Source organism: Callorhinchus milii, unplaced genomic scaffold (assembly GCF_018977255.1).
Source record: "Callorhinchus milii isolate IMCB2004 unplaced genomic scaffold, IMCB_Cmil_1.0 Scaffold2, whole genome shotgun sequence".
In the NCBI taxonomy this organism is placed as follows: Eukaryota; Metazoa; Chordata; class Chondrichthyes; order Chimaeriformes; family Callorhinchidae; genus Callorhinchus; species Callorhinchus milii.
This window is the reverse complement of record NW_024704743.1, coordinates 95,388,009-95,410,059: the sequence shown is the minus strand read 5'-3', so window position 1 is coordinate 95,410,059 and position 22,051 is coordinate 95,388,009. Positions and strand designations below refer to the sequence as shown.

The window sequence follows — 22,051 nt, the reverse complement described above, 5'->3', positions numbered from 1 at the left end:
GATGCTGTTACAAATATCCTTTTAGCTGCTTGGGCCCCACCACAACCATGGTCTCCGTGATCCTAGGCAGCATTCCCTTTCCTGTTTGCTTCGACACAGCATTTAATAAAGCTTCACAGAAAACAGGAAGCATGAAACAACAAATGAAATTCTTTGCAGCATGATCTATTTGGGATCCTTTTACCGAAAGGTGAGGCTTTGCTTGACACAGTGATGGAAGAGCCCTTTGGCATCACTTTTCAATTGTCTGGCTCTGAACCGTGAAGGTCAACTTCTATTAATACTGAGGTCAATCCGTTAGATCCATCAGCAAGTACGTTAGTAAATAAAAGCTTTGTGTATACTTGGGGGCGGGGAAAAGAGAGCCTGTGAGTTTCCCGCAGAGACCTTGCTCACCTTGGCTTCTTCATTGACATCCCAAGTAAAGGATATGGCGTTATAGGCGATCTCTTCGATATTTCCAATGGTGTTAAAGCTCTCCTTGTAATCGGCTAGAAAAGAAAGAAAACAAATGTCAAAGGAAAGCAGCCTTTGGGCGACAATGAGAACTGCCCACCCTCCTGTGGCAGATTGTAGGACTAAGGATATGGTTACATCAATAAATGCAAACTCTGATCCAAGTGGGTGTGGGCACTGGGAGAGAACAGGATCAGGTTCAGATGGAATGGTCCCTTTTTGGATACGTGCCTGCAATCACACCTGAATTAAGTTGCGTGCAGTATTCAATTCAATGTGATGCTGGTAGGTGATTAGAATCTATGAAATTATACCCAACTTGAAAATGTGCATTACTCAATTTTACCACAACTATAAAGGTTCTCCTGAGCAGGTAGAACACTACACTTAACCCTAGGGCTACTCACTAAAATAGCTATAACTATAGCTAAGTCCCACAATTTCTCTCTCTCTCTTTCTCTCTATCCAACCTTGTAGACTGTGAATAAAGACTCTGCGATACATAGTGCAGCAGATCTCTTGAGGACCTCAGGTGAGGTCATAGCATATTGCAACGGACCACAGAACCATATTATAAGCACCAAAGGCTCACTCCAGATGCAAGGAATTTCACCTCCATATGAATTAAGCTGTTGTTCTTAGTGTGAGCAGCAGTTACACATTAGTGATTAAATAATAAATAATAAGCCTTGCATTTCATATAGTGCCTTATCACATCTTTGAGACATCTCAAAGCGCTTGACAGAATATACGATAAAATGGATTGACTGTATATTTTGTGGGCAAAATATTAAAAATGGAAGAGTTGATATTACACAATTTTAAAAAAGTGATCAATATACTGAATATTGTATGCATTTGGACTGATAAATCTCACATTTGATATAGCACCTTATCACATTGAAATCGCTCAAGGCTTTTCACAGTGATTACTGTTGAGGAAAGTACAACAACAACAACTTGCATTTATTTAGCATTCTTCACGCAACGTAGGGCTTGATATTCATTCATTCATTGAAAATGCAAGTCGTTGTTGAAAGTAACAGTATTTATAGATGAACACAGGAGCAAATTTACACACATTTATGTAGCGTAGCGGTTAGAGCACTTGCCTTGCAGGCGAGAGGACCTGGGCAGGGTGAAACGTTGGACAAGTTTCCTTATTACACACATCTCTGTTTATCTAGCAGTAAGTAAGAACTCAGTTATTAGTTCAATTGGTGGATTGCTTTTCTGGAGGTAATAATTCCTTAAAAAAAAATAAAAAATTGGTCGCTCAATCAACGATTGTTTGTGGGACACTGCTGTGCAAAATTGGCTGCCGCATTTCACCCACAAAATATACAGTCAATTCACTTTACAGTATATTCTGTGAAGCACTTTGAGAAATCTCAAAGATTTGATAAGGCGCTACATCAAACACAAGGATTATTATTGTATTATTATATCAATTGTTGGCCGGGCACTGGGAGAAACTCTTTTCTCTTTTCAATTACAGCCACAGGTTAATGTTACCAGAATATGTAGACTGGACGTCAGTTTAACATTTAATTGGAAGACAGCACCTCTATTTCAATGTAGATCTATGTACTTAATGCTCAAACCCTGCAGTTCTCTGGTCAGGCCACACCTGGAGGGTTTGGGCACCACTGTGCCCTGAAGGCAGTGCAGAGGAGAGCAATGAATATGATCCGCAATGTTAGAAGAATGAGTTATGAGCCACTAGATAAGCTGGGGCTCTACAGCATTGTACCTCAAAGACGAGAAACTACCTGGAGGCTAACTGGCAGTGCCCACATCAGATTGGACACCAATCCCCACCCGCTGGACTCAACAGTCCACTCGGAGCTTAACGGGGAGAACGTTTTTTCCCAAAAAATAATACTTGACTAGTAGACTAATAATGGTCTAAATGCAAATTTAAAATAACCTCCGAAGAATTACTATACCAAAAATAGCAAATTAAAAAAAACTTTTATTTCTGGAAGTCTCATTAATTAAGGAATACACTATGATTTCCTGCATTTGTACAATCCTGCATTGTGACATGCAGTGAAATCGATCTTCACCATACAAAGGCACTTCTGTTCCAAGTCCTGGAGAGGATTCTAAACTAGTAATTTTAGTAAACTGCACTTGCCTTACTTTCAGTTTTTATAAACCCTTGAGGTTACTGCCTGGTAATGCACTGACATCAACTCTTCTGTACATAAAAGCACTCCAAATGTTTGGAATTACATCTTTTATTTCATAAAACATGCAGAATCAGTTTTGTTCTCATTAAAGTAACAAACCTTATATTAAAAAAAACACTTTTCCCCTATCAGGAGGACAACTCAGAGCATTTCACGGGATCTTACTGTAAAGTGTAGTGACTGTATCTTACGGGTGCCTGACACATGCAGAAATCATGCTTAAGAGTATCCAAACTGGATGGAGTTCCACATATGTATACCACCTACAGACAGAAATTTCCCTGCTTCTGGAATCAAACGCTTCTTTTTTTGGTTCAGCCAAGTGTCTGGATACATGCAGAAGCCTATTACCATATGTATGCAAACCTGACAAGAGTTCCACATATGCATTTACACATTCCCCTGTTTGGAGTGGAAAGCACACTGGAATGGAGGGATGCAACCTGCTTACCTAATTCTGGTATTAAGTTGGCAGGAACCATGATTAGAGGACCTAAGAGCGTGCATTGGGATACTGCTCAAACCACACCGCTTGCCACACTATCTGGCAAGTTTCTTTTTAAAATCTGTGATTCTAGGATTCCTCAGAATTAACAACAACAAAATTACATTTGTAAAGCGCCTTTCACGTTGGGAGGACGTCCCAAGGTGCTGGATAGACAGAGTTACGGACCCGAGCTGGGGGTCGGGGGAGGTGGAGGGCAGGCGGGGAAGCAAGGAGATCAAAAGCACGGTCGAAGAGGAGGCAAGGGAGGGGGCGAGGCGGAAGGACTGCGGGATGGAGTTCCAGAGGGTGAGGGCAGAGTGGCAGAAGGCCTGGCTGCCGGTAGTGGGGCAAGCGAGGCAGGGGATGTGAAGCAGGCCGGAGCCCGCTAAGTGGAGGGAGCGAGCAGGATGGTAGGGAGTTAGGAGGTCGCAGAGCTGGGGGGGACCAAGACCATGGAGGGCTTTGAACGTTAGGGCAAGGATCTTGAACTGTATCCTCTGTGTGATGGGAAGGCAGTGGAGTTGGGCGAGAATGGGGGTGATAAGGTCGCGGAGCCTAGTGCGGGAGAGAAGTGGGCTGCAGAGCTCTGGATGATCTGCAGCCTGTGGAGGGAGGAGTTGGAGAGTCTGACATGCAATTCATTTACATAGTCAAGCCTGGATGTTATGAATGTGTGTTATGAGGGTTTCGGTGGCCTGTGGTGTGAGACAGTGGTGGAGCCGGGCGATGTTGCGGAGGTGGGGGAAGGCAGAGCGGGTCATGGCACAGATGTGGGTTAGAAAGGATAGTTAAGGGTCAAACAAGACCTCAAGGTTCCGGACTGCCTTAGCAAGTGGAGTGTGCAACCCTGGATGGTGATGCTGTCAGCGCCTGAGGTGAGGAGGCGCTAACGGGAGCCAATCAAGAGAGCCTCGGTCTCGTTGACGTTCAACTGAAGAAAGTTAGCTCTCATCCAGGACTTGATGTCCGACAGACATTCTGTCAGGATAGCAGTGGTCCTGGAGTGAAGAGTGGAGGCAGAGAAGTAGAGTTGGGTGTCATCCGCATACATGTGGAATTAATTTCTATTATCAAAATTTTGGTGAGCTTTATGTGAGGGTTTGATAGTTGATTTGATTGGTATGTTACTGTGAACTCTTGAGGTGAGCACTCTCAGGAAATCAGAAATCCAGTGCTTTTTGATGGTAGCAGCCCAGGTTAACAATGAAAGCTTGCCTGACAGTGTTCATAATGGCCAGCTACATGCTTTGAGCTTGTTAATCTCCAGTTGTCTCTCAACACACATTCAAGCCATGGCTCTCGTCTCTTGCACCTAATACTTTCTGGGATTAGATGAGTTGGGGAAATAGTGCGTACTCTATTCCAGGGAAATTTCTACACATATGTGGAACTGTCAGTAATTTGGTTTGGAAACTCCTAAACATAGCGATGGGCTTCCATGTGTATCAGACACCCGGCTGACCAAAAAAAAACAATAGAAGGGCAAGATCTGCATTGTACAAAGTACAAGACTGTAAAATTGAAAACTGAATGTGTCACTGCAGTTTATGCTGAAAGAGGTGACCTGACGAATGGAGCAAAAAAAACACAAAAACGGAAACCTCCACACCACTGGCCTGTGTCAAATGAGCTATGCCTGAATGAACTCATGATCAAACAAAGCAACCTGCTCCTGGCTGACAGCATATTAGCTGATTGTATCAGCATACGTCCTGCTAACCTTGAACAAAGGCAAGCAGAACTACTCAGGCATGAGTTAACAATTCAAGAGGGCCACAGTTTCCTGAGGTTTGGGTGCTTTATCAGCGCAAGGTAAATAAGATCAAATATACATCAGTCTTGCGTGGCTCTATGTAACAGGACTGAGTAGACAGACCTGCTCTGGACTGGCAGAGCCAGGCAGTAAGTGGTTTTCCTTTCCCACACAGTCACTCTCTGAGGCTGAAATAATAATAATCCTTGCATTTGATATAGCGGTGCAAATGAATGACCACCATCTCCATCCATTCATCTTGTAAAGTCCAGACTCCAGGAAGGGAAAGGGGAGAAGAGGGAAAAGGGGAAATCTGCACCACCTTAACAAGATGTACAACTGTGCCTGTATGCAAACCATTGCAAGATTCTGCAATATCTTTAGGGGAAAAAAGTTTGGAAATTGTCCCATGATTTCTAATTCCATTCTGAAATTCCAAACACAATGCCAATATGGTCCAGTGACTGCCAGACACAGCCCAGTGACCATCAGGCACAGCCCAGTGACCATCAGGCATAGCCCAGTGACTGCGATCATCATATCTGACCTTGAATGTGAAATCAATTTCTATTAGGGTTGGTGTACACATTGCATAAAGAAGCAACTCTGTGGTGAACAGAATTTGGTTAATTCTTTATTAATCTCATTCTATAAGGCATTTTGAGACGTTTCTTATAAAGTCATTATACAACTATAATTTGTTTTTGCTGATCTCAGCAGAGGCAGTATTGTAATAGGAACAGTACAATAATAAATCAAATCACTGACTAGGAACAGAAAATCCTGCTCTTGTTTGGTCTGTAGTAACTCCTGTTAGAAGGTCCACTTGTGAATGTCAGTTGGGGCAGAATCAAGCTCAAATGTGATGTCCTCTAGTCAAATTGCTAATAAACTCTCATGTCAAACAGGCATATCTTTTGCTTGACATGAGTTTTAATAGGAGAGCATTCTGTGCGTGTGAAAATGTGCCCCAGAAAAAAAAACCTGTACAGATGGAGAAAGTTTTAAATGAATCCATGCACTTGAACAATCAAATCGGCTACTGCAGCTCACTACAACATAGGTTGAGAATTTATGGATCACAAACACTGCATTACAACAGGGCTGCACTTTCAATACTATCAAGTCTTGTGACTGTTCTTTGTAACAATGTAAAGCTCCCTCTACATTTTCATTGATGCCTTACGCCTGACTCAGGTAGATAGATCTCTGCTCCATCACTGGACCACATTGGCATTGTGTTTGGAATTACAATATTTCTATTTCCCATACCAACCATCCTAGTGGATCCCCTCAGGGAGATTGTCATTACAGTGGGGGTATCTGACCGGCTTTTTAATGTGCACCTTGACGTCGATGAACAGACTAATCTCATTTGAAGCTTTAGGCTGGAAAACTTTCAATACATCATTCTTGGCTGGAATCGAAGACAGCTCCCAAAATAATAAATAATCCCTGCATTTGATTATCCCTATCAAATTGTTTCAGAGTTCTTCACAGAGTTTTTGCATTTATGTTTAAAGTGTGTGTACATGAAAGTGTATATTTAAAGTCAAATATAAAGTGTATTTATAGACACATACAGCAGCCAATTTGCGCACAACATTTTGCATAGTGCCATGAAATCTTTAACATGCAACTGAGCAGGCAGACAGGATTCCAGTTTAATGTTCCTTTCAAAGAATGACACCTCTGACAATGCTCCACCAGCACTGCACTGGAGTGTCAACAAAACTATGGACTCTTTGACGTGATGTGGGACTTGAACCCTCAACCTTCAGAATCAGAAACAACAAGAGTGCTACCAACTAACAGCCTAATACAATCTAGAATAAAATATATAATGTCCTAGATACAGCCTAGATTCAACTACAATGAATTTCCAGTTCTTTATCTGGGGATGTTTAAAATCCATCTCAATGAGTAGATGGGGCTTCACTTTAACGACTCATCTGAAAATGGCAGTTTTAGCCATGCAAAGCTCCTCGAGTATGTCAACCTAGACTATAGCTCAAGTCTCAATGTGGAGCTTGAGCTCACAGCCTTTTGGCCCAGAGGTAAGAGTGCTACCAATGAAGCCAAGTTGACACCACTGGTGAGAGCCTAAACTGTGTAGTTACATCATTAGAGTAGCTACAAAAGCAGCACAAAGCCATGCTATGCCGTGAATGACTCATTCCTAAACCTGCAAAACCCCTCCGCAAGGTTCAAGCCAGCAGTGATAGAGCAGGCTTGATGGGCTGAATGGCCTTCTGCACTATAGTTTTCTATGTTTCTATGGATACTGAACACTCACCTGGATGGTATAGCCATAATGTGCAAAAAACTTTAACCATCCATGACAGAGATGTTGTATGACAGATGATAAGAACTCTCTTCCCTTTTTGCAAAGTGCCACAAGATCTTTAACACCTACTTAAACAGTCAGAGAGGACTTTGGTTTAGCAACTCATCCAAAGGACAGTACCTCTGATGATGCAGTGCTCCATCATCATTGCACTTGAGTGTCAGCTGGAATATGAGCTCAAAGTCTCGATGTGGTGCTTGAACCCTCAATCTTTTGTCCCAGAGGCAAGAGTACTACCAACTGAGTTAGGCTGATACAATCTAAAATATAATGTATAAGTTTATATTGCACAAAAATGACAAAATTTCACACAAACATCAAAATGAGACATTAAGTATGGTCAGTGCCAAAAAAGCAAGATAGGAGCTGATGATACATTCCCTGAACACGCGTTCTATTTACACATTAACTAATTAAAAAGCTCATTATAAATTAGAATTGGAACTAATTTGACAGATGGATTGCAAAATGGTTCTGATGGGTCACTGTGACACCATTTTTCTCTCCCCCCCACCCCACCACCTTAATAGCATACATACTCAATATACAGTCTATTGTAAATTGTAACACAGACTGTATAAAATCTGAAAAAATTTAATTGTGCTAAAACAAGTGAGTATATTTAAGAAAATAATGGTAATTGCTAGCAACTGCTAGCTTGCATCTACTCAAGCTATATACTACATTGATCAGTCCACACCTGGACTACTTTGTAGAGCATTAGGAGATGTATAGCGGTATAGGATTCTGAATGGAATTAAAGGAAGAACAGACAAAAGGAAGTATTTCCTAACACAATAGGTAAGTAATGACTTGGGAGTCCATGCAACATTACCTGCAGCACCTCTAGCAATGCACCATTATAATAGGAAAATCCACTAGTGGCTAACATCGCCAAAGGCGATGCATGTAACACGGAACAAAATTTTGACCCGAAAAATAATAAAAGTAATAAGGTGATCGAAGGCACAGTCAAAGAGGAGTGTTTTGAGATGGGTCTTGAAGGAGGCATTGGGAAGCGGAGGGACTGTGGAATGAAGTTTCAGAGAGTAGGGGCAGAGTGGCTGAAGACCCACAAGCCAATGGTGGGGTGGGCGAGGCGGGGGACGTGAAGCAGGCCGGAGAATGGTGAATGGAGGGAGCAAGCCGATTGATAGGGGGTTAGGAAGTCGCAGAGGTAGGGGGGAGCAAGTCCATGGAGGGCTTTGAAGGTGAGGACTAGAATCTTGAACCTATCCTCTGTGTGATGGAAAGCCAGTGCACTCGGGGAGGATGGGGGTGATAGGGTCACGGAGCCTAGTGCAGGAGAGGATATGGGCCTGCAGAGTTCTGGATGACCTGCAGTCTATGGAGACAGGAGTTGGGGAAGCCGACAAGCAGGGAGTTCGCATAGTCAAGCCTGGATGTTATGAATGCTTGTATGAGGGGTTCGACAGCCTGCGGTATGAGACACTGCTGGAGACGGGCGATGTTGCAGAGGTGGGGGAAGGCAGAGCGGGACGTGGCATGGGTGTGGGGTAGAAAGGATAGTTGAAGGTCAAATAAGATGGCAAAGTTCTGGATTGGCTCGGTGAGGTGGAGTGTGCATCCATGGACGGTGATGCTGTTAGGGCCTGAGGTGAGGAGGCGCTGATGGGAGCCAAGCAGCAGAGCCTCGGTCTTGCTGACATTCAACTGTAGAAAGGTAGCTCTCATCCAGGACTTGATGTCTGACAGATATTCTGTCAGGACAGCAGTGTCCTTGGAATCAAGGGTGGTGGCAGAGAGATGGAATTGAGTATCATCCGCATACATGTAGAAGTTGACCCCATGTCTGCGGATGACATCACCAAGAGGGAGCATATAGAAATTGAAGAGGAAGAGACCAAGGACAGAGCCTGAGGAACACCGCACAAGGAATAAAAATTATCCTCTGAAGACTGGACCAGCTTCCACTACCTATAAGAATTTTGCATGAAGTAAGAATTCCCCTCAGTCAAATTCAAACAGACTGAGGGGACTGTTTCATTTAAAACAGTCCCAGGAAATAGTAATAGCATTTGTAGCCATGACCTCCCGACATGAAAGGCGCTATATAAAAGCAATTTGTTGTTGCATACATTATAGCCAACTCAGCAGAAGGGACAGATATTTTCAAGTGGTTGATACACTGTCATTCACTCTTCAGTTGTGAGACATCCATTACCAGAATACTGAAAGCTTATATATGAATTACAGATTTTGTAGAGATTTGTGTCGATTTTATAGTGACCGTTCACAAATAATTAACAAGCAGCCTTATCAAGAGTCTTACCAAGTCAAAACGTCTCAGTGTAGTTCACACAATGGGCTACTTTGAAGTTTAATGACTTTTGTTATGTAGACAGATGTGGCAGCTAATCCACATACAGCAATGTTCCACATAGAGCAATGAGATGAACGATCAAATGCAACTGTTAGTCACTTTGTAGAGGAAAGAATATTGACTTAATCACCCCACTGAATCAGCTTTACAAACTAAACAAAAGAAGCAGAAGGCTGAACAATTTCGTTTTGGTCAGGCAAGTGTCTGATACATGCAGAAAGCAATCATCGAAAACAGACTTCGATGTTTTATCTATGCAACCTACACATGGAAATTCCCCTGTATGGAATGGAAATGTGCACTCTCTTCCCGAATGAAACACAGAGTCACAGAAGAAAATAATCTTCTGAAATAAGTTGCTTGCCAACCCTTGGTGTCTTTGAATTATTAGCCAAGAACAAGTTAACTTTGAGGAACATTTCATATACAAAGATTGTGCTCATCTCAGGGACACTGAGGGGAAACAGTTAAACTGGAATTTGATGCTTGAATTTTATGTGTATTCAAATAATTAAAACTCATTTAGCAGAGAGGTTCACAAATATAAATTAATCAAACATTAGTAGCATATAACTGGGCTCTACAATGACTAATTCAAAGTAAATAACCGATAAAAACTGCATGCAAAGCATACAACAGCATTCATGGCTGTGTCAACAAACAAGAGTGGAATTAATGGAAGTTGAGAACATGAGTAGTCATCACAGTGAAGGACTTTTAACTACATTATTAGGTTACCCAATGAAAGGAACACATGCACTGAATGGTAATCAAGTGCACTTTGAACTTCTCAGACAAATACGCTGCAATTTCAAAGCAGTGTAGCGCAGACTTTACAAAGGGAAAAACACCCATTTGAATTTATATAATGCTCTTCATGTTGAACAATAACAACAATTTGCATTTATATCGCGCACTTCATGCGGGGCAGTGTCTCAGAGTGTTTTAACAATATCTAAGCGCTTCACAAAGATGGGGTCGGGTGCCAAGCAAGGGAGATGGGGAAGATGACTGACCATAGGCATGGTCGAAGAGGTAGGTTTTAAGGTGGGATTTAAAGACAGAGAAGAAAAATGGGGTGAGATGGAGGAATAGAGGGAGGTTCGGGGCGTAATATCCGAAGGCTCAGCAACCAATGGTGGAGAGGACAGGAGATGGGTAGCAAGCCTGAGCTAGCCAAGCAAAGGGGGTGAGCTGACAACTGGGGTAGAAGATCAGGGGATGCTGAAGGGATTTATAGCTGAGGGCGAGGATCCCAGAGTAAGCATAAGTGTTTTATTTAACTTTTATTTAAAAATGATTTCAGTGATTATTTTGGTCATCTTACAATAACATCACAGTAATAAAATCACTCTCCACACCTGCAGCATTGAGTTTGGGGGGCGGGGGGGGGGTGGGGAGGCGGGTGTGCACCATCATCGCAAGAGAGGGGGAATACATATGCACAAATACACTTATAGTTTGAGGCAGTTCAAAAGTTAAACAGGCTCTCAGTGCGAGTGTGTGGCAGTCGGGAAATTCACTGTCAGTGGTGAACACTCTGCTTAGCAGGCTCTGGCCTGCTCCAGGTCTCCTGCCCGACCTGCTCTACCATCATCAGCGGCCGGACTTTCAGCCTCTCTGCCCCCACTCTTTGGAACTCCATCCTAAAATGCCCTTGCCTTTCTCCCTCGCTTGCCTTCTTCAAGGCACGACTCAAGACCCTCCTTTTTGACCGTGCCTTTAGCCACCCTCCTACCCCTCTGCCCTTCCTCATCCCAACCCTGCCCCCCACGCTTGGGTCCTGATCCCTGACTGTTCAGCACCTTGGGACATCCTCACAACGTGAAAGGCGCTTTACAAATGTAATTTTGTTGTTGGTGCGAGCTGGTCATGGGATGGTCCCCCATTTGAAGATGACATAACCAGCAGGAGATCAGATAGGCTCCTCCAGTTGGTGAATATTTAAAGGGATTGGAAATTTTCCTTTTAACACAGAGTGATTTAAAATCTGGTAATAATAATCCTAATGGTATTAGGCTTTTCACATCAGAAGGATGTTTCCAAGCGATTCACAGGATATACTGTTAAGTGCAGTGACTGTGTTCTTTGTAGGCGAATGTGGCAGCCAATTTGTATATCAATGCCCCACACGCTGCCATAAAGTGAACGATTTTGGGGAATGTTGGCTAGGACACTGGACTCAGTTCCCACCATAACAGGCAAGAACAGAAAATCTTCTGAAAACAATTTCTGAACTAAAATATTTGAGTGGGACACGAGAAATCTCACTGTTTCATATCGTGCCTGCAGCTGGCTGGGTGACCTGCCCAGACAAGTGAAAGGATATGGCTGGAATGCTTGGGAACAGGTTAGAGCACAGTGATGCTGATTCTAGACTGTTCCTTTAATATTTAATTCATAAACAAGTATTACACAATACATAGAGTTTTAAAGGGGTATAAACTTACTTGCAACCAATTGAAAATGACGTGCTTAGGTATCTGCAACACAATGCAGAATCAGGAAGGCTGCATAACAAGGTGACTCATTGAACACAACCCAACCACTGGGATTAAAGCAAAATGACTGAACGGCAGAACCATTAGAAAAAAAACATTCAAAGCAGAGTTTATAAAGTCCATACACAGGATATTAACCTATTTCATTATGACAAAAGGCAGGAGTAGATGGGGAGGAGAAAGAAATTCTAAGATTTCCATTACAAATTGTTACAGAGGATATACAGTTGATGCAAATTACCTGGTTTGTTGATGGGAGCTTCACTAAAAGACTAAAGCATAATATGCCCTGAAAGAAGAAACATGTTCAAGCACGAAGCTGGACATGTGCATGTCTGACAAGTGAAGACACACACGTACATGGGTACAAGCGGCCTTCATGAGTTCCTCACTTATTATTCAAGACTGTGAATGTCGGCAGAAGGGGATAGTGCCGAATCCTGTCCTCACCTGAAATCCACATCAGTCTTACAACGATAGTGATCAGGAGCAAAAACTCTAACTGATTTGCTCTTCCCCTATTCAGGTGCTCTGGGGCTAACCATAGAAGTCTGCCACTAACCCACTGAAATCAGCAGAGATTTAGGAATCAAACTTGGTACTTTCTGGAATGCTCCGAGCATTTACCACATTTACCCATTAAGCAGGTACTTGGCTTTTAAGAAGAAAAAGAAAGTCCTTGTGTTTTTACTTGCCTAATCACACCACAAGTCTCAAAGCAATGCACAGTAATTGTCAGGTTTAGTGGCTGCTTTCTGTATGCAAACACAGTTTACACACAATCAAGGTTCCACAAGTATCCTTAAGGTTAATGATAAATAATTCTAAAGAATTTTGGCCAGGACCCTTTCTCTTTCAATAGTGTAATGGTATCTTGAGAGTCCACCTGAACAGGCAGAGGATGACACCTCTGACAATGAAACCCTCCTCTGAGGACACAAGATGGGTCTTGAACCCACAGTATTCTGACCAATAGTCTACCAACTGAGCCACCTATTGAGTCTATCTGCAACACCTAGTTATTTCAATGCAAATACCCAAAACTACAGAATCTTATTTAATGATCGAGTCAAAAAAACATACAAAAGTTGTGGAGCTTTCCTTCTGTAGAAAATTGTTAAAATGATGGCCCTGCTAGTTTGGCTGAGCTGGCAACTGCCACAGGCTTTCTAACTTATAAGCAGTTTTTAATCCTTAGGAAGATGAAGCAGTTAATTAAAGAACATGTCAAGATGTTTAGTTCTGCAGAGATTTACTATAGAAGTGATTATTCAGAATTGTTAATGTTGAGTATTCAGATTATTGGAGAAACCCATGTAATTCCCTCCAATCTATGGTCCAGTAAGTAAATGTACTTTGTGATATGCTGTTGATCAGGCTGGTTAGGGTACCAAGTTTGATCATTCATCTATGCAAAACCAGGTTAGCGAGAGGGGCAGATCAAATCTCAGTTTGTCTCATCTGATGATCCCCACCTCCAGCAATGCAGCAGTGCTTCCCCAGCACTGCAGTGCCAAGCTAGACTATAAGCTCAAAGTCCTGAAATGGGGTTAAAAATGCAATAGAATATAAAGACACAGAAATAACCATTATTTATTTTAAAATAAATACATTTGGGATAGAAATAAGTATCTGCAAGGGTGTGGTAACCTTAAAGATTAAAGGCTAGGTGTTCCTTAAAGACTTGAGAGGGAAATTTAGGTATAATAGGGTTGTTATATCGGGTGACTTGAATTATTTGAGGATAAACTGGGAAAATACAATTGAGTGTGGGAAGAATGAAGAGTCTTTCAAAGTCCATTGAAGCCTTTCTTAGAACAATGCATGCCTACTAAAATGTGCTTGATTTGGTGCTGGGCAATGAGCGAGGTAAAGATAGCAGAACCCTTAAGAAAGAGTGATCATAATATGATCAGGTTCACTGTCAAATTGAATAGAGTAAAGGAACCATTACGTTACTGAATTGGACAAGAGCAAATTCCATGGGAATTAAATAGACTTGGTACAGATACATTGGATCGAAAAAAATTTATGATAGCACAGCAGATCAGCAGTGGGGAATATTTAAAGTTGGATTAGATAAGGTACAAGCTAAATACACACCTATCAAAAGTTAAAAGCCGTTGTGAAGGTTGGGCCTCCGTGGATAAATAAGGAAATCAAACATAAAAAATAAACAGCAAAACGGTGGGTAACAGGGAGAGGGCCAATAACATGGAATATAATTGGGAAGTACTTGCTGCAAGTATGGGAGCCAAGGAAAAAATGCTTAGGGAGGCTAAAAAACATTACAAAAAAAGACTGGCAATAAAGATTAAGTATAAAACCAAATGCTTTTGTAATCGCATTAATAGTAAGAGGATAGTCAAGGAAGAAGTGGGGCCACTATTAGTGAGAAGGGTAAGATGGATGGTGACAATTAACTAGTAGCAGAGATGTTTAATACAAAAACAACTTGCATTTATATAGCGCCCTCTATGCAGGATAGGGTCTCAGAGTGCTTAACAGTGGTGGAGCGGAGCTGAACTGAGGGGAGGGGGTGGATGGGCGGGGGGGGGGGGGGATGGTGGCCGTAAGCACGGTCGAAGAGGAAGGTTTTCAGGCAGGTCTTGAAAAAGGGAGAAAGAGGGCAAGGCAGAGGGATTGAGGGAGAGTGTTCCAGAGTTTTGGAGGGTAGTGGCTGAAAACGCGAACTCCGATGGTGGGGCGGAGGGAGCGAGGTACAATCAGGAGGCCGGTGCCAGTTGAGCAGATGCACCAAGTGGTGAATTGGGGAGTGAGGAGGTCGGAGAGATGCAGAAGTGCCAGAGAGTGAAGGGAAAATATCAAATATTTTGCCTCAGTGTTCAAAAAGTAGGGTAAATAATAATCCTTGCATTTGATATAGCGCCTTATCACATCCACGTGACGTCTCAAAGCGCTTCACAGAATATACTGTGAATTGACTGTATATTTTGTGGACGAAACGGGGCAGCCAATTGGATATAATTTGGGATGTTAGTAGGAATGTCAGAATGTAATATAAAGAAATGGATTGTGTATGTAATAACAAAAATAATAACCTTTGCATTCAAATAGCACCATATCACATTGTTGAGCTGTCTTAAAGAGCTTCACGGGATTTTAATGTGAAGTGTAGTGACTGTATATTTGTAGGGAAATGTGGCAGCCTATTTGCACACAGCAATGTTCCACAAATAACTATGACGGAATAGATAAGCGAAGGGCGTGACTAAATTATACACACGCTGCCCCAAATGGCCACTCAGCATATTACAGCATATTTGGGCTTCATGTTTCTAAGACCATGGAAAAAAATATAATAATTCTTGCATTTGATATAGCATTTATCACTGAGATATCTCAAAGCACTTCACAAGTTTTTAGTATAAAGATATAGTGACCATGTATTAGTAGGCAAACACAGCAGCCAATTTGCACACAACGTCTCACAAATAGCCATTAGGTAAATTATCAATTTTGATTGGGGGATTGTTGTCTGACACATCATGAGAAACTCCCTTCTCTTTTTGAATAGTACTAGCATATACCTGAATAAGCAAACAGGATCTCAGTTTAACATACCATCTGAAAGGCAGCACATTCAGCAATGCACTGGAGTCTTAAGCTCAGTGGTTAGAGCACTCGCCTTGCAAGCGAGAGACCTGAGTTCAATTCCAGGCAGGGCGAAACCTTGGGCAAGTTTCCTTACTGCACACGCCTAATAATAATCCCTCCAAAACAAAACAATAATAAATTGGTCATTTTCAATCTACGACTGTCTGTGAGACATTGCTGTGTGCAATTGGCTGCCGCATCCGCCCACAAATATACAGTCAATTCACTTTACAGTGTGTTCTGTGAAGCGCTTTGGGACGTCCTCCCGACGTGAAAAGCTCTACATCAAATGCAAGGATTATTATTATTATTAAGCTAGACTATTTGTTCAAAATCCCCAAGTATTTAACTTACAACCCTCTGACTCAGAGGCAAGAATGCTACCACCTGAGCCGGGAAACAAAAAGAAAAAAAAGCTAAACATCCCAGATCACACAGAAACATGTCATTCGGGCAGTATATCATTGCAGCAAATGGTGACATGCTGCTTTTGCAGTTCTCACCACGCCTGAAATAAGTTTGCCTAAACATTTTCGTGAAGACAACGCCTCTATAAAGAGCTCTCTCTCGTGAGAAAGAGCCCGAGGTAATGTATGAGAACACCTACTGCTTAATCAGAATACGCTGTTCTGTTCTCTCTAACAGGACTCCCCAGAACAAATAAAAACATAATTTTGAACATTATTCATCCTTCACAGGTCAGGTATCTCAGCCCTAATACATGATGCTAATGAAAAGTGATTACTACAGCGAATCAAAATCCACTATAACACAACTTGCTCTTATTTAGCACCCTTCTCATAGTGTAACATCTCGGAATGCTTTTCAGGTTGGAGGGGAGGCATTAGGGTTCACTATGTACTGAACTCTTATACCAACCAACATTCACAAAGTTTCCTCACTGGTTCAAGAGATACAGTGTAAAAGTTTGCTCCAAGTGCCTGTAGGTTTTACATGTGGAATTTAAGGAATGCTTATTCAAGGTGCAGGCAATCTGCACTCGCCTGTACAGAAGGCTCTACAGAATAAAGTCACAATACGAATAAGAAAAACTTAAAAATACATGTCCTCTGCATAACTGTGCACTGTGAGTATTTGCTTGACAGTTTTCATCTTGACAAGAAATAATGAAGCTGCCTATGCTCAACACAACGTTCACAAATACATTCCAACAGTAGAGTGATCAGGACAGGAACCCTGGCCAATTTCTGTTCTCTCCAGCCCGAGGCTACTTGTAGCACCATCACAGCTGCCTCCAACAAGGCCTGCTATCTCAAAGCTTTCACAGTTTGGGTGTCAGTATCAGACTACACCATGATGCACTGACCCAAGGCCCATTGGGGGAGCGACAGGTAAATGAGTTTCAACCTTTTAATTTTGATGTCCGGTTTACAAAAGGAAATAATCTGCAGCACTCAGTCATGGTGTTGCCAAATGTACCATTGGGGGAACCCATTATACATCTTGAAAGTTGGAACAAGTTACAAACGAAAGCATATTTCAATGATACTAGCTTACATAGATAAAAGTAAAATAATACAATATAATTTACATTTATTTATATATAGAGTCTTTCATGTCATGTTGGGAAGATGTCTCAAAGCACTTGCCACTGGCTGGGGGGTGGGAGCTGAAGGGGGTGTAAGGGGGTGGGGCAAAGCTGGAGGGAAAAACAGTGAAGGTTAGTGGATATCTGTCTAACTCAGGTCATCAAGGACTGCTTCACCATTTCATGCCAAGATGAAAACTCTCAAACAAATACTCTCAGTGCACAGTTATGCAGAGGACATGTATTTTCAAGTTCGGCTTCTCATCTGTGAAGCAAGATGCGCAAAGTATTTCTGGAAAGGGTCCTGGGGCTTCCTTTCATGCCATTCTCAAACCAATGCCTGCCATAACAAACCACAATTTGTTATGAAAAAAAGACTAACTGTGAGCTCAAACTGCAGAGTTCCAACCAAAGAGATTTAATTGCATTAGAAATACAATGATTAAAAAGATAATTATTAGAAATCTACATAAAAGCAAGCACTTTGGAGGGTCAGAATTTGTTTTTTAGAAATCAAAATCATTACAACAAAAATTTGCTATTATTGATTCACATAGACTTACTTAATCATCTTAATAAGTATTTATGTAATTGGGCATTATTTAGAAGGCTACTTACCAATATCAAGGACCCTCTGTTTGGCAGTGTGCTGACGTGAATGCCAGTATTTCCAATACTTCAACTGCTCATCTCGGTTCTTATCTTCACTGAATACCACCATTATTACACTCTGCAGAAGGGGATTGTTCAGGTTATATTTCTTTCATCACATCTTTCAATGAAGTTAAACAATGTCATATGTGAAACAACCTCAACCACCATTCCTTGCAACCTGGTCTAGTCATTAACTACCTTTTGGGTAAAGAAATACTTCCTGGTACATGCCCTGAAATTGTCCTTTACTACTCTAACCCTATATTCTCTTGTTCTACTGTCCTGATGTACAACAACAGCAACAAGATTTCATTTATAGAACGCCTTTCATGTCGGGAGGACGTCCCAAGGCGCTGGACAGTTGGGTCAGGACCTGAGCAGGGGGAAAATGGTCAGGGTGAGGGGAGAGAAGGGAGGGAGCGAGGAGGGGGTAGAGAGTCGAGAGAGGAGCTGAAGGCACGGTCGAAGAGAAAGGTCTTGAGACTGGCCTTGAAGGAGGAAAGGGAGGAAGCAAGGCAAAGGCACTGGGGGATGGAGTTCCACAGCCTAGGGGCTGAAGGCCCGGCCACCGATGGTAGGGCGGTTGTGGTGGGGGATGTGGAGCAGACTGGAGCCAGAGGAATGGAGGGTACGGGTAGTTAAGTAGGGGGATAGTAGGTCGGAGAGGTACGAGGGAGCAAGGCTGTGAATGGCCTTGTAGGCAAGGATGAGGATCTTGAATTCGATCATCTGGGAATACAACTGAAGAGTTGTAGCTGGTGTAATTATTGCTCATAGATCATCCTCTAACATTAGGGATTTTCGTTGCTCTGGGCATCACGGTAACCAGAACTGTATTCAGTAATGCAGGTTTGGCATGACCAGAGCTCGAGTATAACTTCTAGGGATTTGAACTCACAATATAACCCAGCTTCTTGTTTGATGAGCAATCCTTTTAGAATATTTCCTGATGTGTTTTGTGAAAGAGCCAGCTCAGATGTGGGAGGCAGAGAGTTGGCCTGTTTCTGAAACTCTACTGAGTACAAGGGAGAAACGTTTGATTGACCAAAGCAACTCACCGCTCACAAAAAATCGCAGACCAATTACTTACAAATGTTGGCACTCCCAAAATGGCTCAGAGCCACTGTGCGAGTAGTCGGGATGGAAACTATCAGTGAACTTTATATCACACTGACTATGGTGCAATGTTACAGGTGAGTGGCGGAATTGGTCTCCTAATCTCCTGCTTATTTGTTTTTAAATGGTTTTAAATTAATGGCAGTAACAATCTATGAGAAAATGTATGAGATGGAGGCTCATTCAGTTTTCCTTACCGAACAAGGAATTTAGCACCAAAGTCCAGCTAGCTTGATTCAGGACAATTCTAGCACCCCTGCGGTCATACTGGCCAAGATCTGTAAAGCAACTTGGGCGATTGATTCGCGCAAAATATTTATTTCACATGAATCAAACCATTAAGACTTTGTTTGAAAGAGTTGCTTCTGCCTCCTCTTTTTGTTTTAGAAAGGGTCCGTACACTGCTTGGAAGAAACAATTCCATTATAAATTATTTCCTCAAAAGCAAATAATCAAGAACGATAAATTGAAAACAAAACAAGCAGGGTAGCATCCCGGAGCACTTAACAGTGGTGGGCAGAGCTTGGGAGAGGGGGAAGGTGAACATAGGCATGGTCGAAGAGGAAGATCTTCAGGAGTGATCTAAAGACAGCAAGGGGGAGGTAAGTCAGAAGGACTGAGGCAGAGAACTTCATAGTGTTGAGGTGTTGTGACATAAGAATTGGCAGCAAAAGTTGCCATCTTCAGGAGCGCAGGAAGAAGAAAGGGAAAACCTGAAGAATGGAATAATAAGGGTCTAAATTCTATTTAAAATAATTTTCATTATTTACAATCCTCAAATCACCAAAAAACCTCTTCAAGGACATTATAATCTGCAAACACATAATGTCCATTTGTGAATGGAACATAATAGAGAGCCCTTGTGAGCTGCGTGGATGTCTGGCCAGTTCTGTTTGATATCAGTGAGTTTAAGAGAAAGAAGTCACCGTACCCTAACTTTGGTGATTGGGTGGCGAAGGCATTTATTGGCTCCAGTCTCCCTGAGTGTTATGGCGTAAAACTGTCCTTTATTCAGGTAGGTCATAGGGCCCTCCCCCTGCTTCTGTCGTAGCGATTTTGTGGCCTCCAACATGTACTGGAAGGAATCTCTGGAAGAAAATTAAAGAGCGAGGGGAGCGGTAAGAAATAGCAAGTAAACAGTTTAATCAGAGAAAAATATGGAGAATGACAAATCTTTTCAGTGTTATTGTAAATTCTGCTTCAATAAAATGTTTTACATGGTTTACACTGTATAATAATAATAATCCTTGCATTTGATATAGCGCTTTTCACAGCTTCTAGATGTTTCAAAGCGCTTCGCAGAATAGAGTGTAAAGTGAATTGACTGTATATTTATGGGCCAAATGCAGGCGCACAGCAGTGTCCTACAGAGAGTCATGGATTGAAATAATCAATTTTTTTTTTGAGGGATTATTAGGTGTGTGGAGTAAGGAAACTTGCCCAAGGTTTCACCCTGCCAGGAATTGAACCCAGGTATCTCGCTTGCAAAGTAAGTGCTCTAACCACCGAGCTACAGGACTCCACAAGGCTTGTTATGGGACATCGTTGTGTGAAAATTGGAAGCTGTGTTCACCTACAAATAATAATAATCCTTGCATATAGACAGGCGGAAACATTTGACATTTGTGAATTACTGTGCAGCTTGAGAATAGGAAGACACTTTCTCTCATCTTAATATGCCAGGATTTGAACCCAGGTATCTCGCTTGCAAAGCGAGAGCTCTAACCACTGAGCTACAGGACTCCACTGTACTACAAATACTTCAAACGACCAATATGACAACAATTAGTTATGTTTCCCCTACAAAATATGCATTCAAAACACTTCACAATAAATCTTGTGAAGTGCTTTGAGATATACCCCTGACGTGAAAAGTGCAAATGTAAAGATTTTCACTCCATGGTCGTGGACTGCCTCAGCTTGTCAGAGCAAGCAACCAGAGAGAAAAGAGAAACAGAAAGTGGTTTATTCTTGTCTATTACTGTCTGGAATTCTTGAGTCCTCCTGTTACTCTTCACCCACGCCATTGATCAGTTGTGGAACATGTGTAACAAGGAGAAGAAAATGCCAGGGAAAGATTGGCCACAAGCAAGCTTTTTTAGGGAACCTCTGGCCCTTTTCCAAAATGCATAATGTAAGGACAACAAGATCTCTTCTCTGGGAATCATCACCTCTGGGAGGAAGAGGATGAATGCAGGAGTGGGAGGAAAGGGAACATTCTATAGCTGGTCCTCCATAGGAGATCAGTCCTATGAACCTGTAGGACAGTAAGCAGGGTCTCCTTGGAGCAGTCACTGGAGGCAGGGAGTCATCCCACTCAGCTCCCATTATCCCTGCAAGCCAAAGCCGTAATAGGGAGGGTGGTTCTAGCTGGAAAATTAATGGGAAAGCTTGCCAGACAGCAATATCAATGGCAGTCTATGTGGTTTTAACTGGTTAGACTTCAGCAATACACCAGCGCAACTTTGCCACCGCCCCCCCCCACCCCAAAAACAAATCTACGACACCTACTCAACTTGAGAAAACATGAACTTCAAACGTCATCCTGACATAAAAGGCAGTACATAAATGTAAATTGTATTGTATTTAATAAACACAAAAGATTTGATGGTAGTGAGTCAATTCGTTAATAATTATTTTGTAATGTCAGATTGAATAAGAATGTGCTTAGATTGTCATTTCATAACTATAACATGTGAAGTACAGTTTGGTATACAAGTGCAAATTTCTTGGATTTCAATAGTGTTGTGTGTCAGTGTCAGCATATTCCAGAGGGAGCAGGACAGTTTCTTGTTGAAGGAAAACAATTGAAAGACATAAGAGAAGCATATGGCATTCTTAAGGACCCCAAAATGATCTTTGCTGGGCCCTTTATATCCACATGTTCCAAAGCAGTAGTGAATAGAGAAACTACCTTTCAATCTGTACATAGTGCTGCCATATACAAATTAGTGAGCAATATACATATTCTTACCCTCCTGTTTGCTCATAGATGAATTCTTCTGCTCCCAACGATGGGCTGCGATACTTC

At 42.0% G+C, this 22,051-nt stretch overlaps 1 protein-coding gene across 1 annotated transcript in view; it reads right to left on the bottom strand.

Moving 5' to 3' along the window:
- Nucleotides 1–22,051, bottom strand: part of grhl2b (grainyhead-like transcription factor 2b) — a 56,511-nt gene that overhangs the window by 12,894 nt on the left and 21,566 nt on the right. The window contains exons 5-8 of the mRNA XM_007887958.2: nucleotides 21,995–22,050; nucleotides 19,952–20,108; nucleotides 17,869–17,980; nucleotides 397–491 (exon numbers count right to left, since the gene is read on the bottom strand). Coding sequence (XP_007886149.2) covers nucleotides 397–491; nucleotides 17,869–17,980; nucleotides 19,952–20,108; nucleotides 21,995–22,050 — 420 coding nt within the window. The remainder of the gene's footprint in view (nucleotides 1–396; nucleotides 492–17,868; nucleotides 17,981–19,951; nucleotides 20,109–21,994; nucleotide 22,051) is intronic.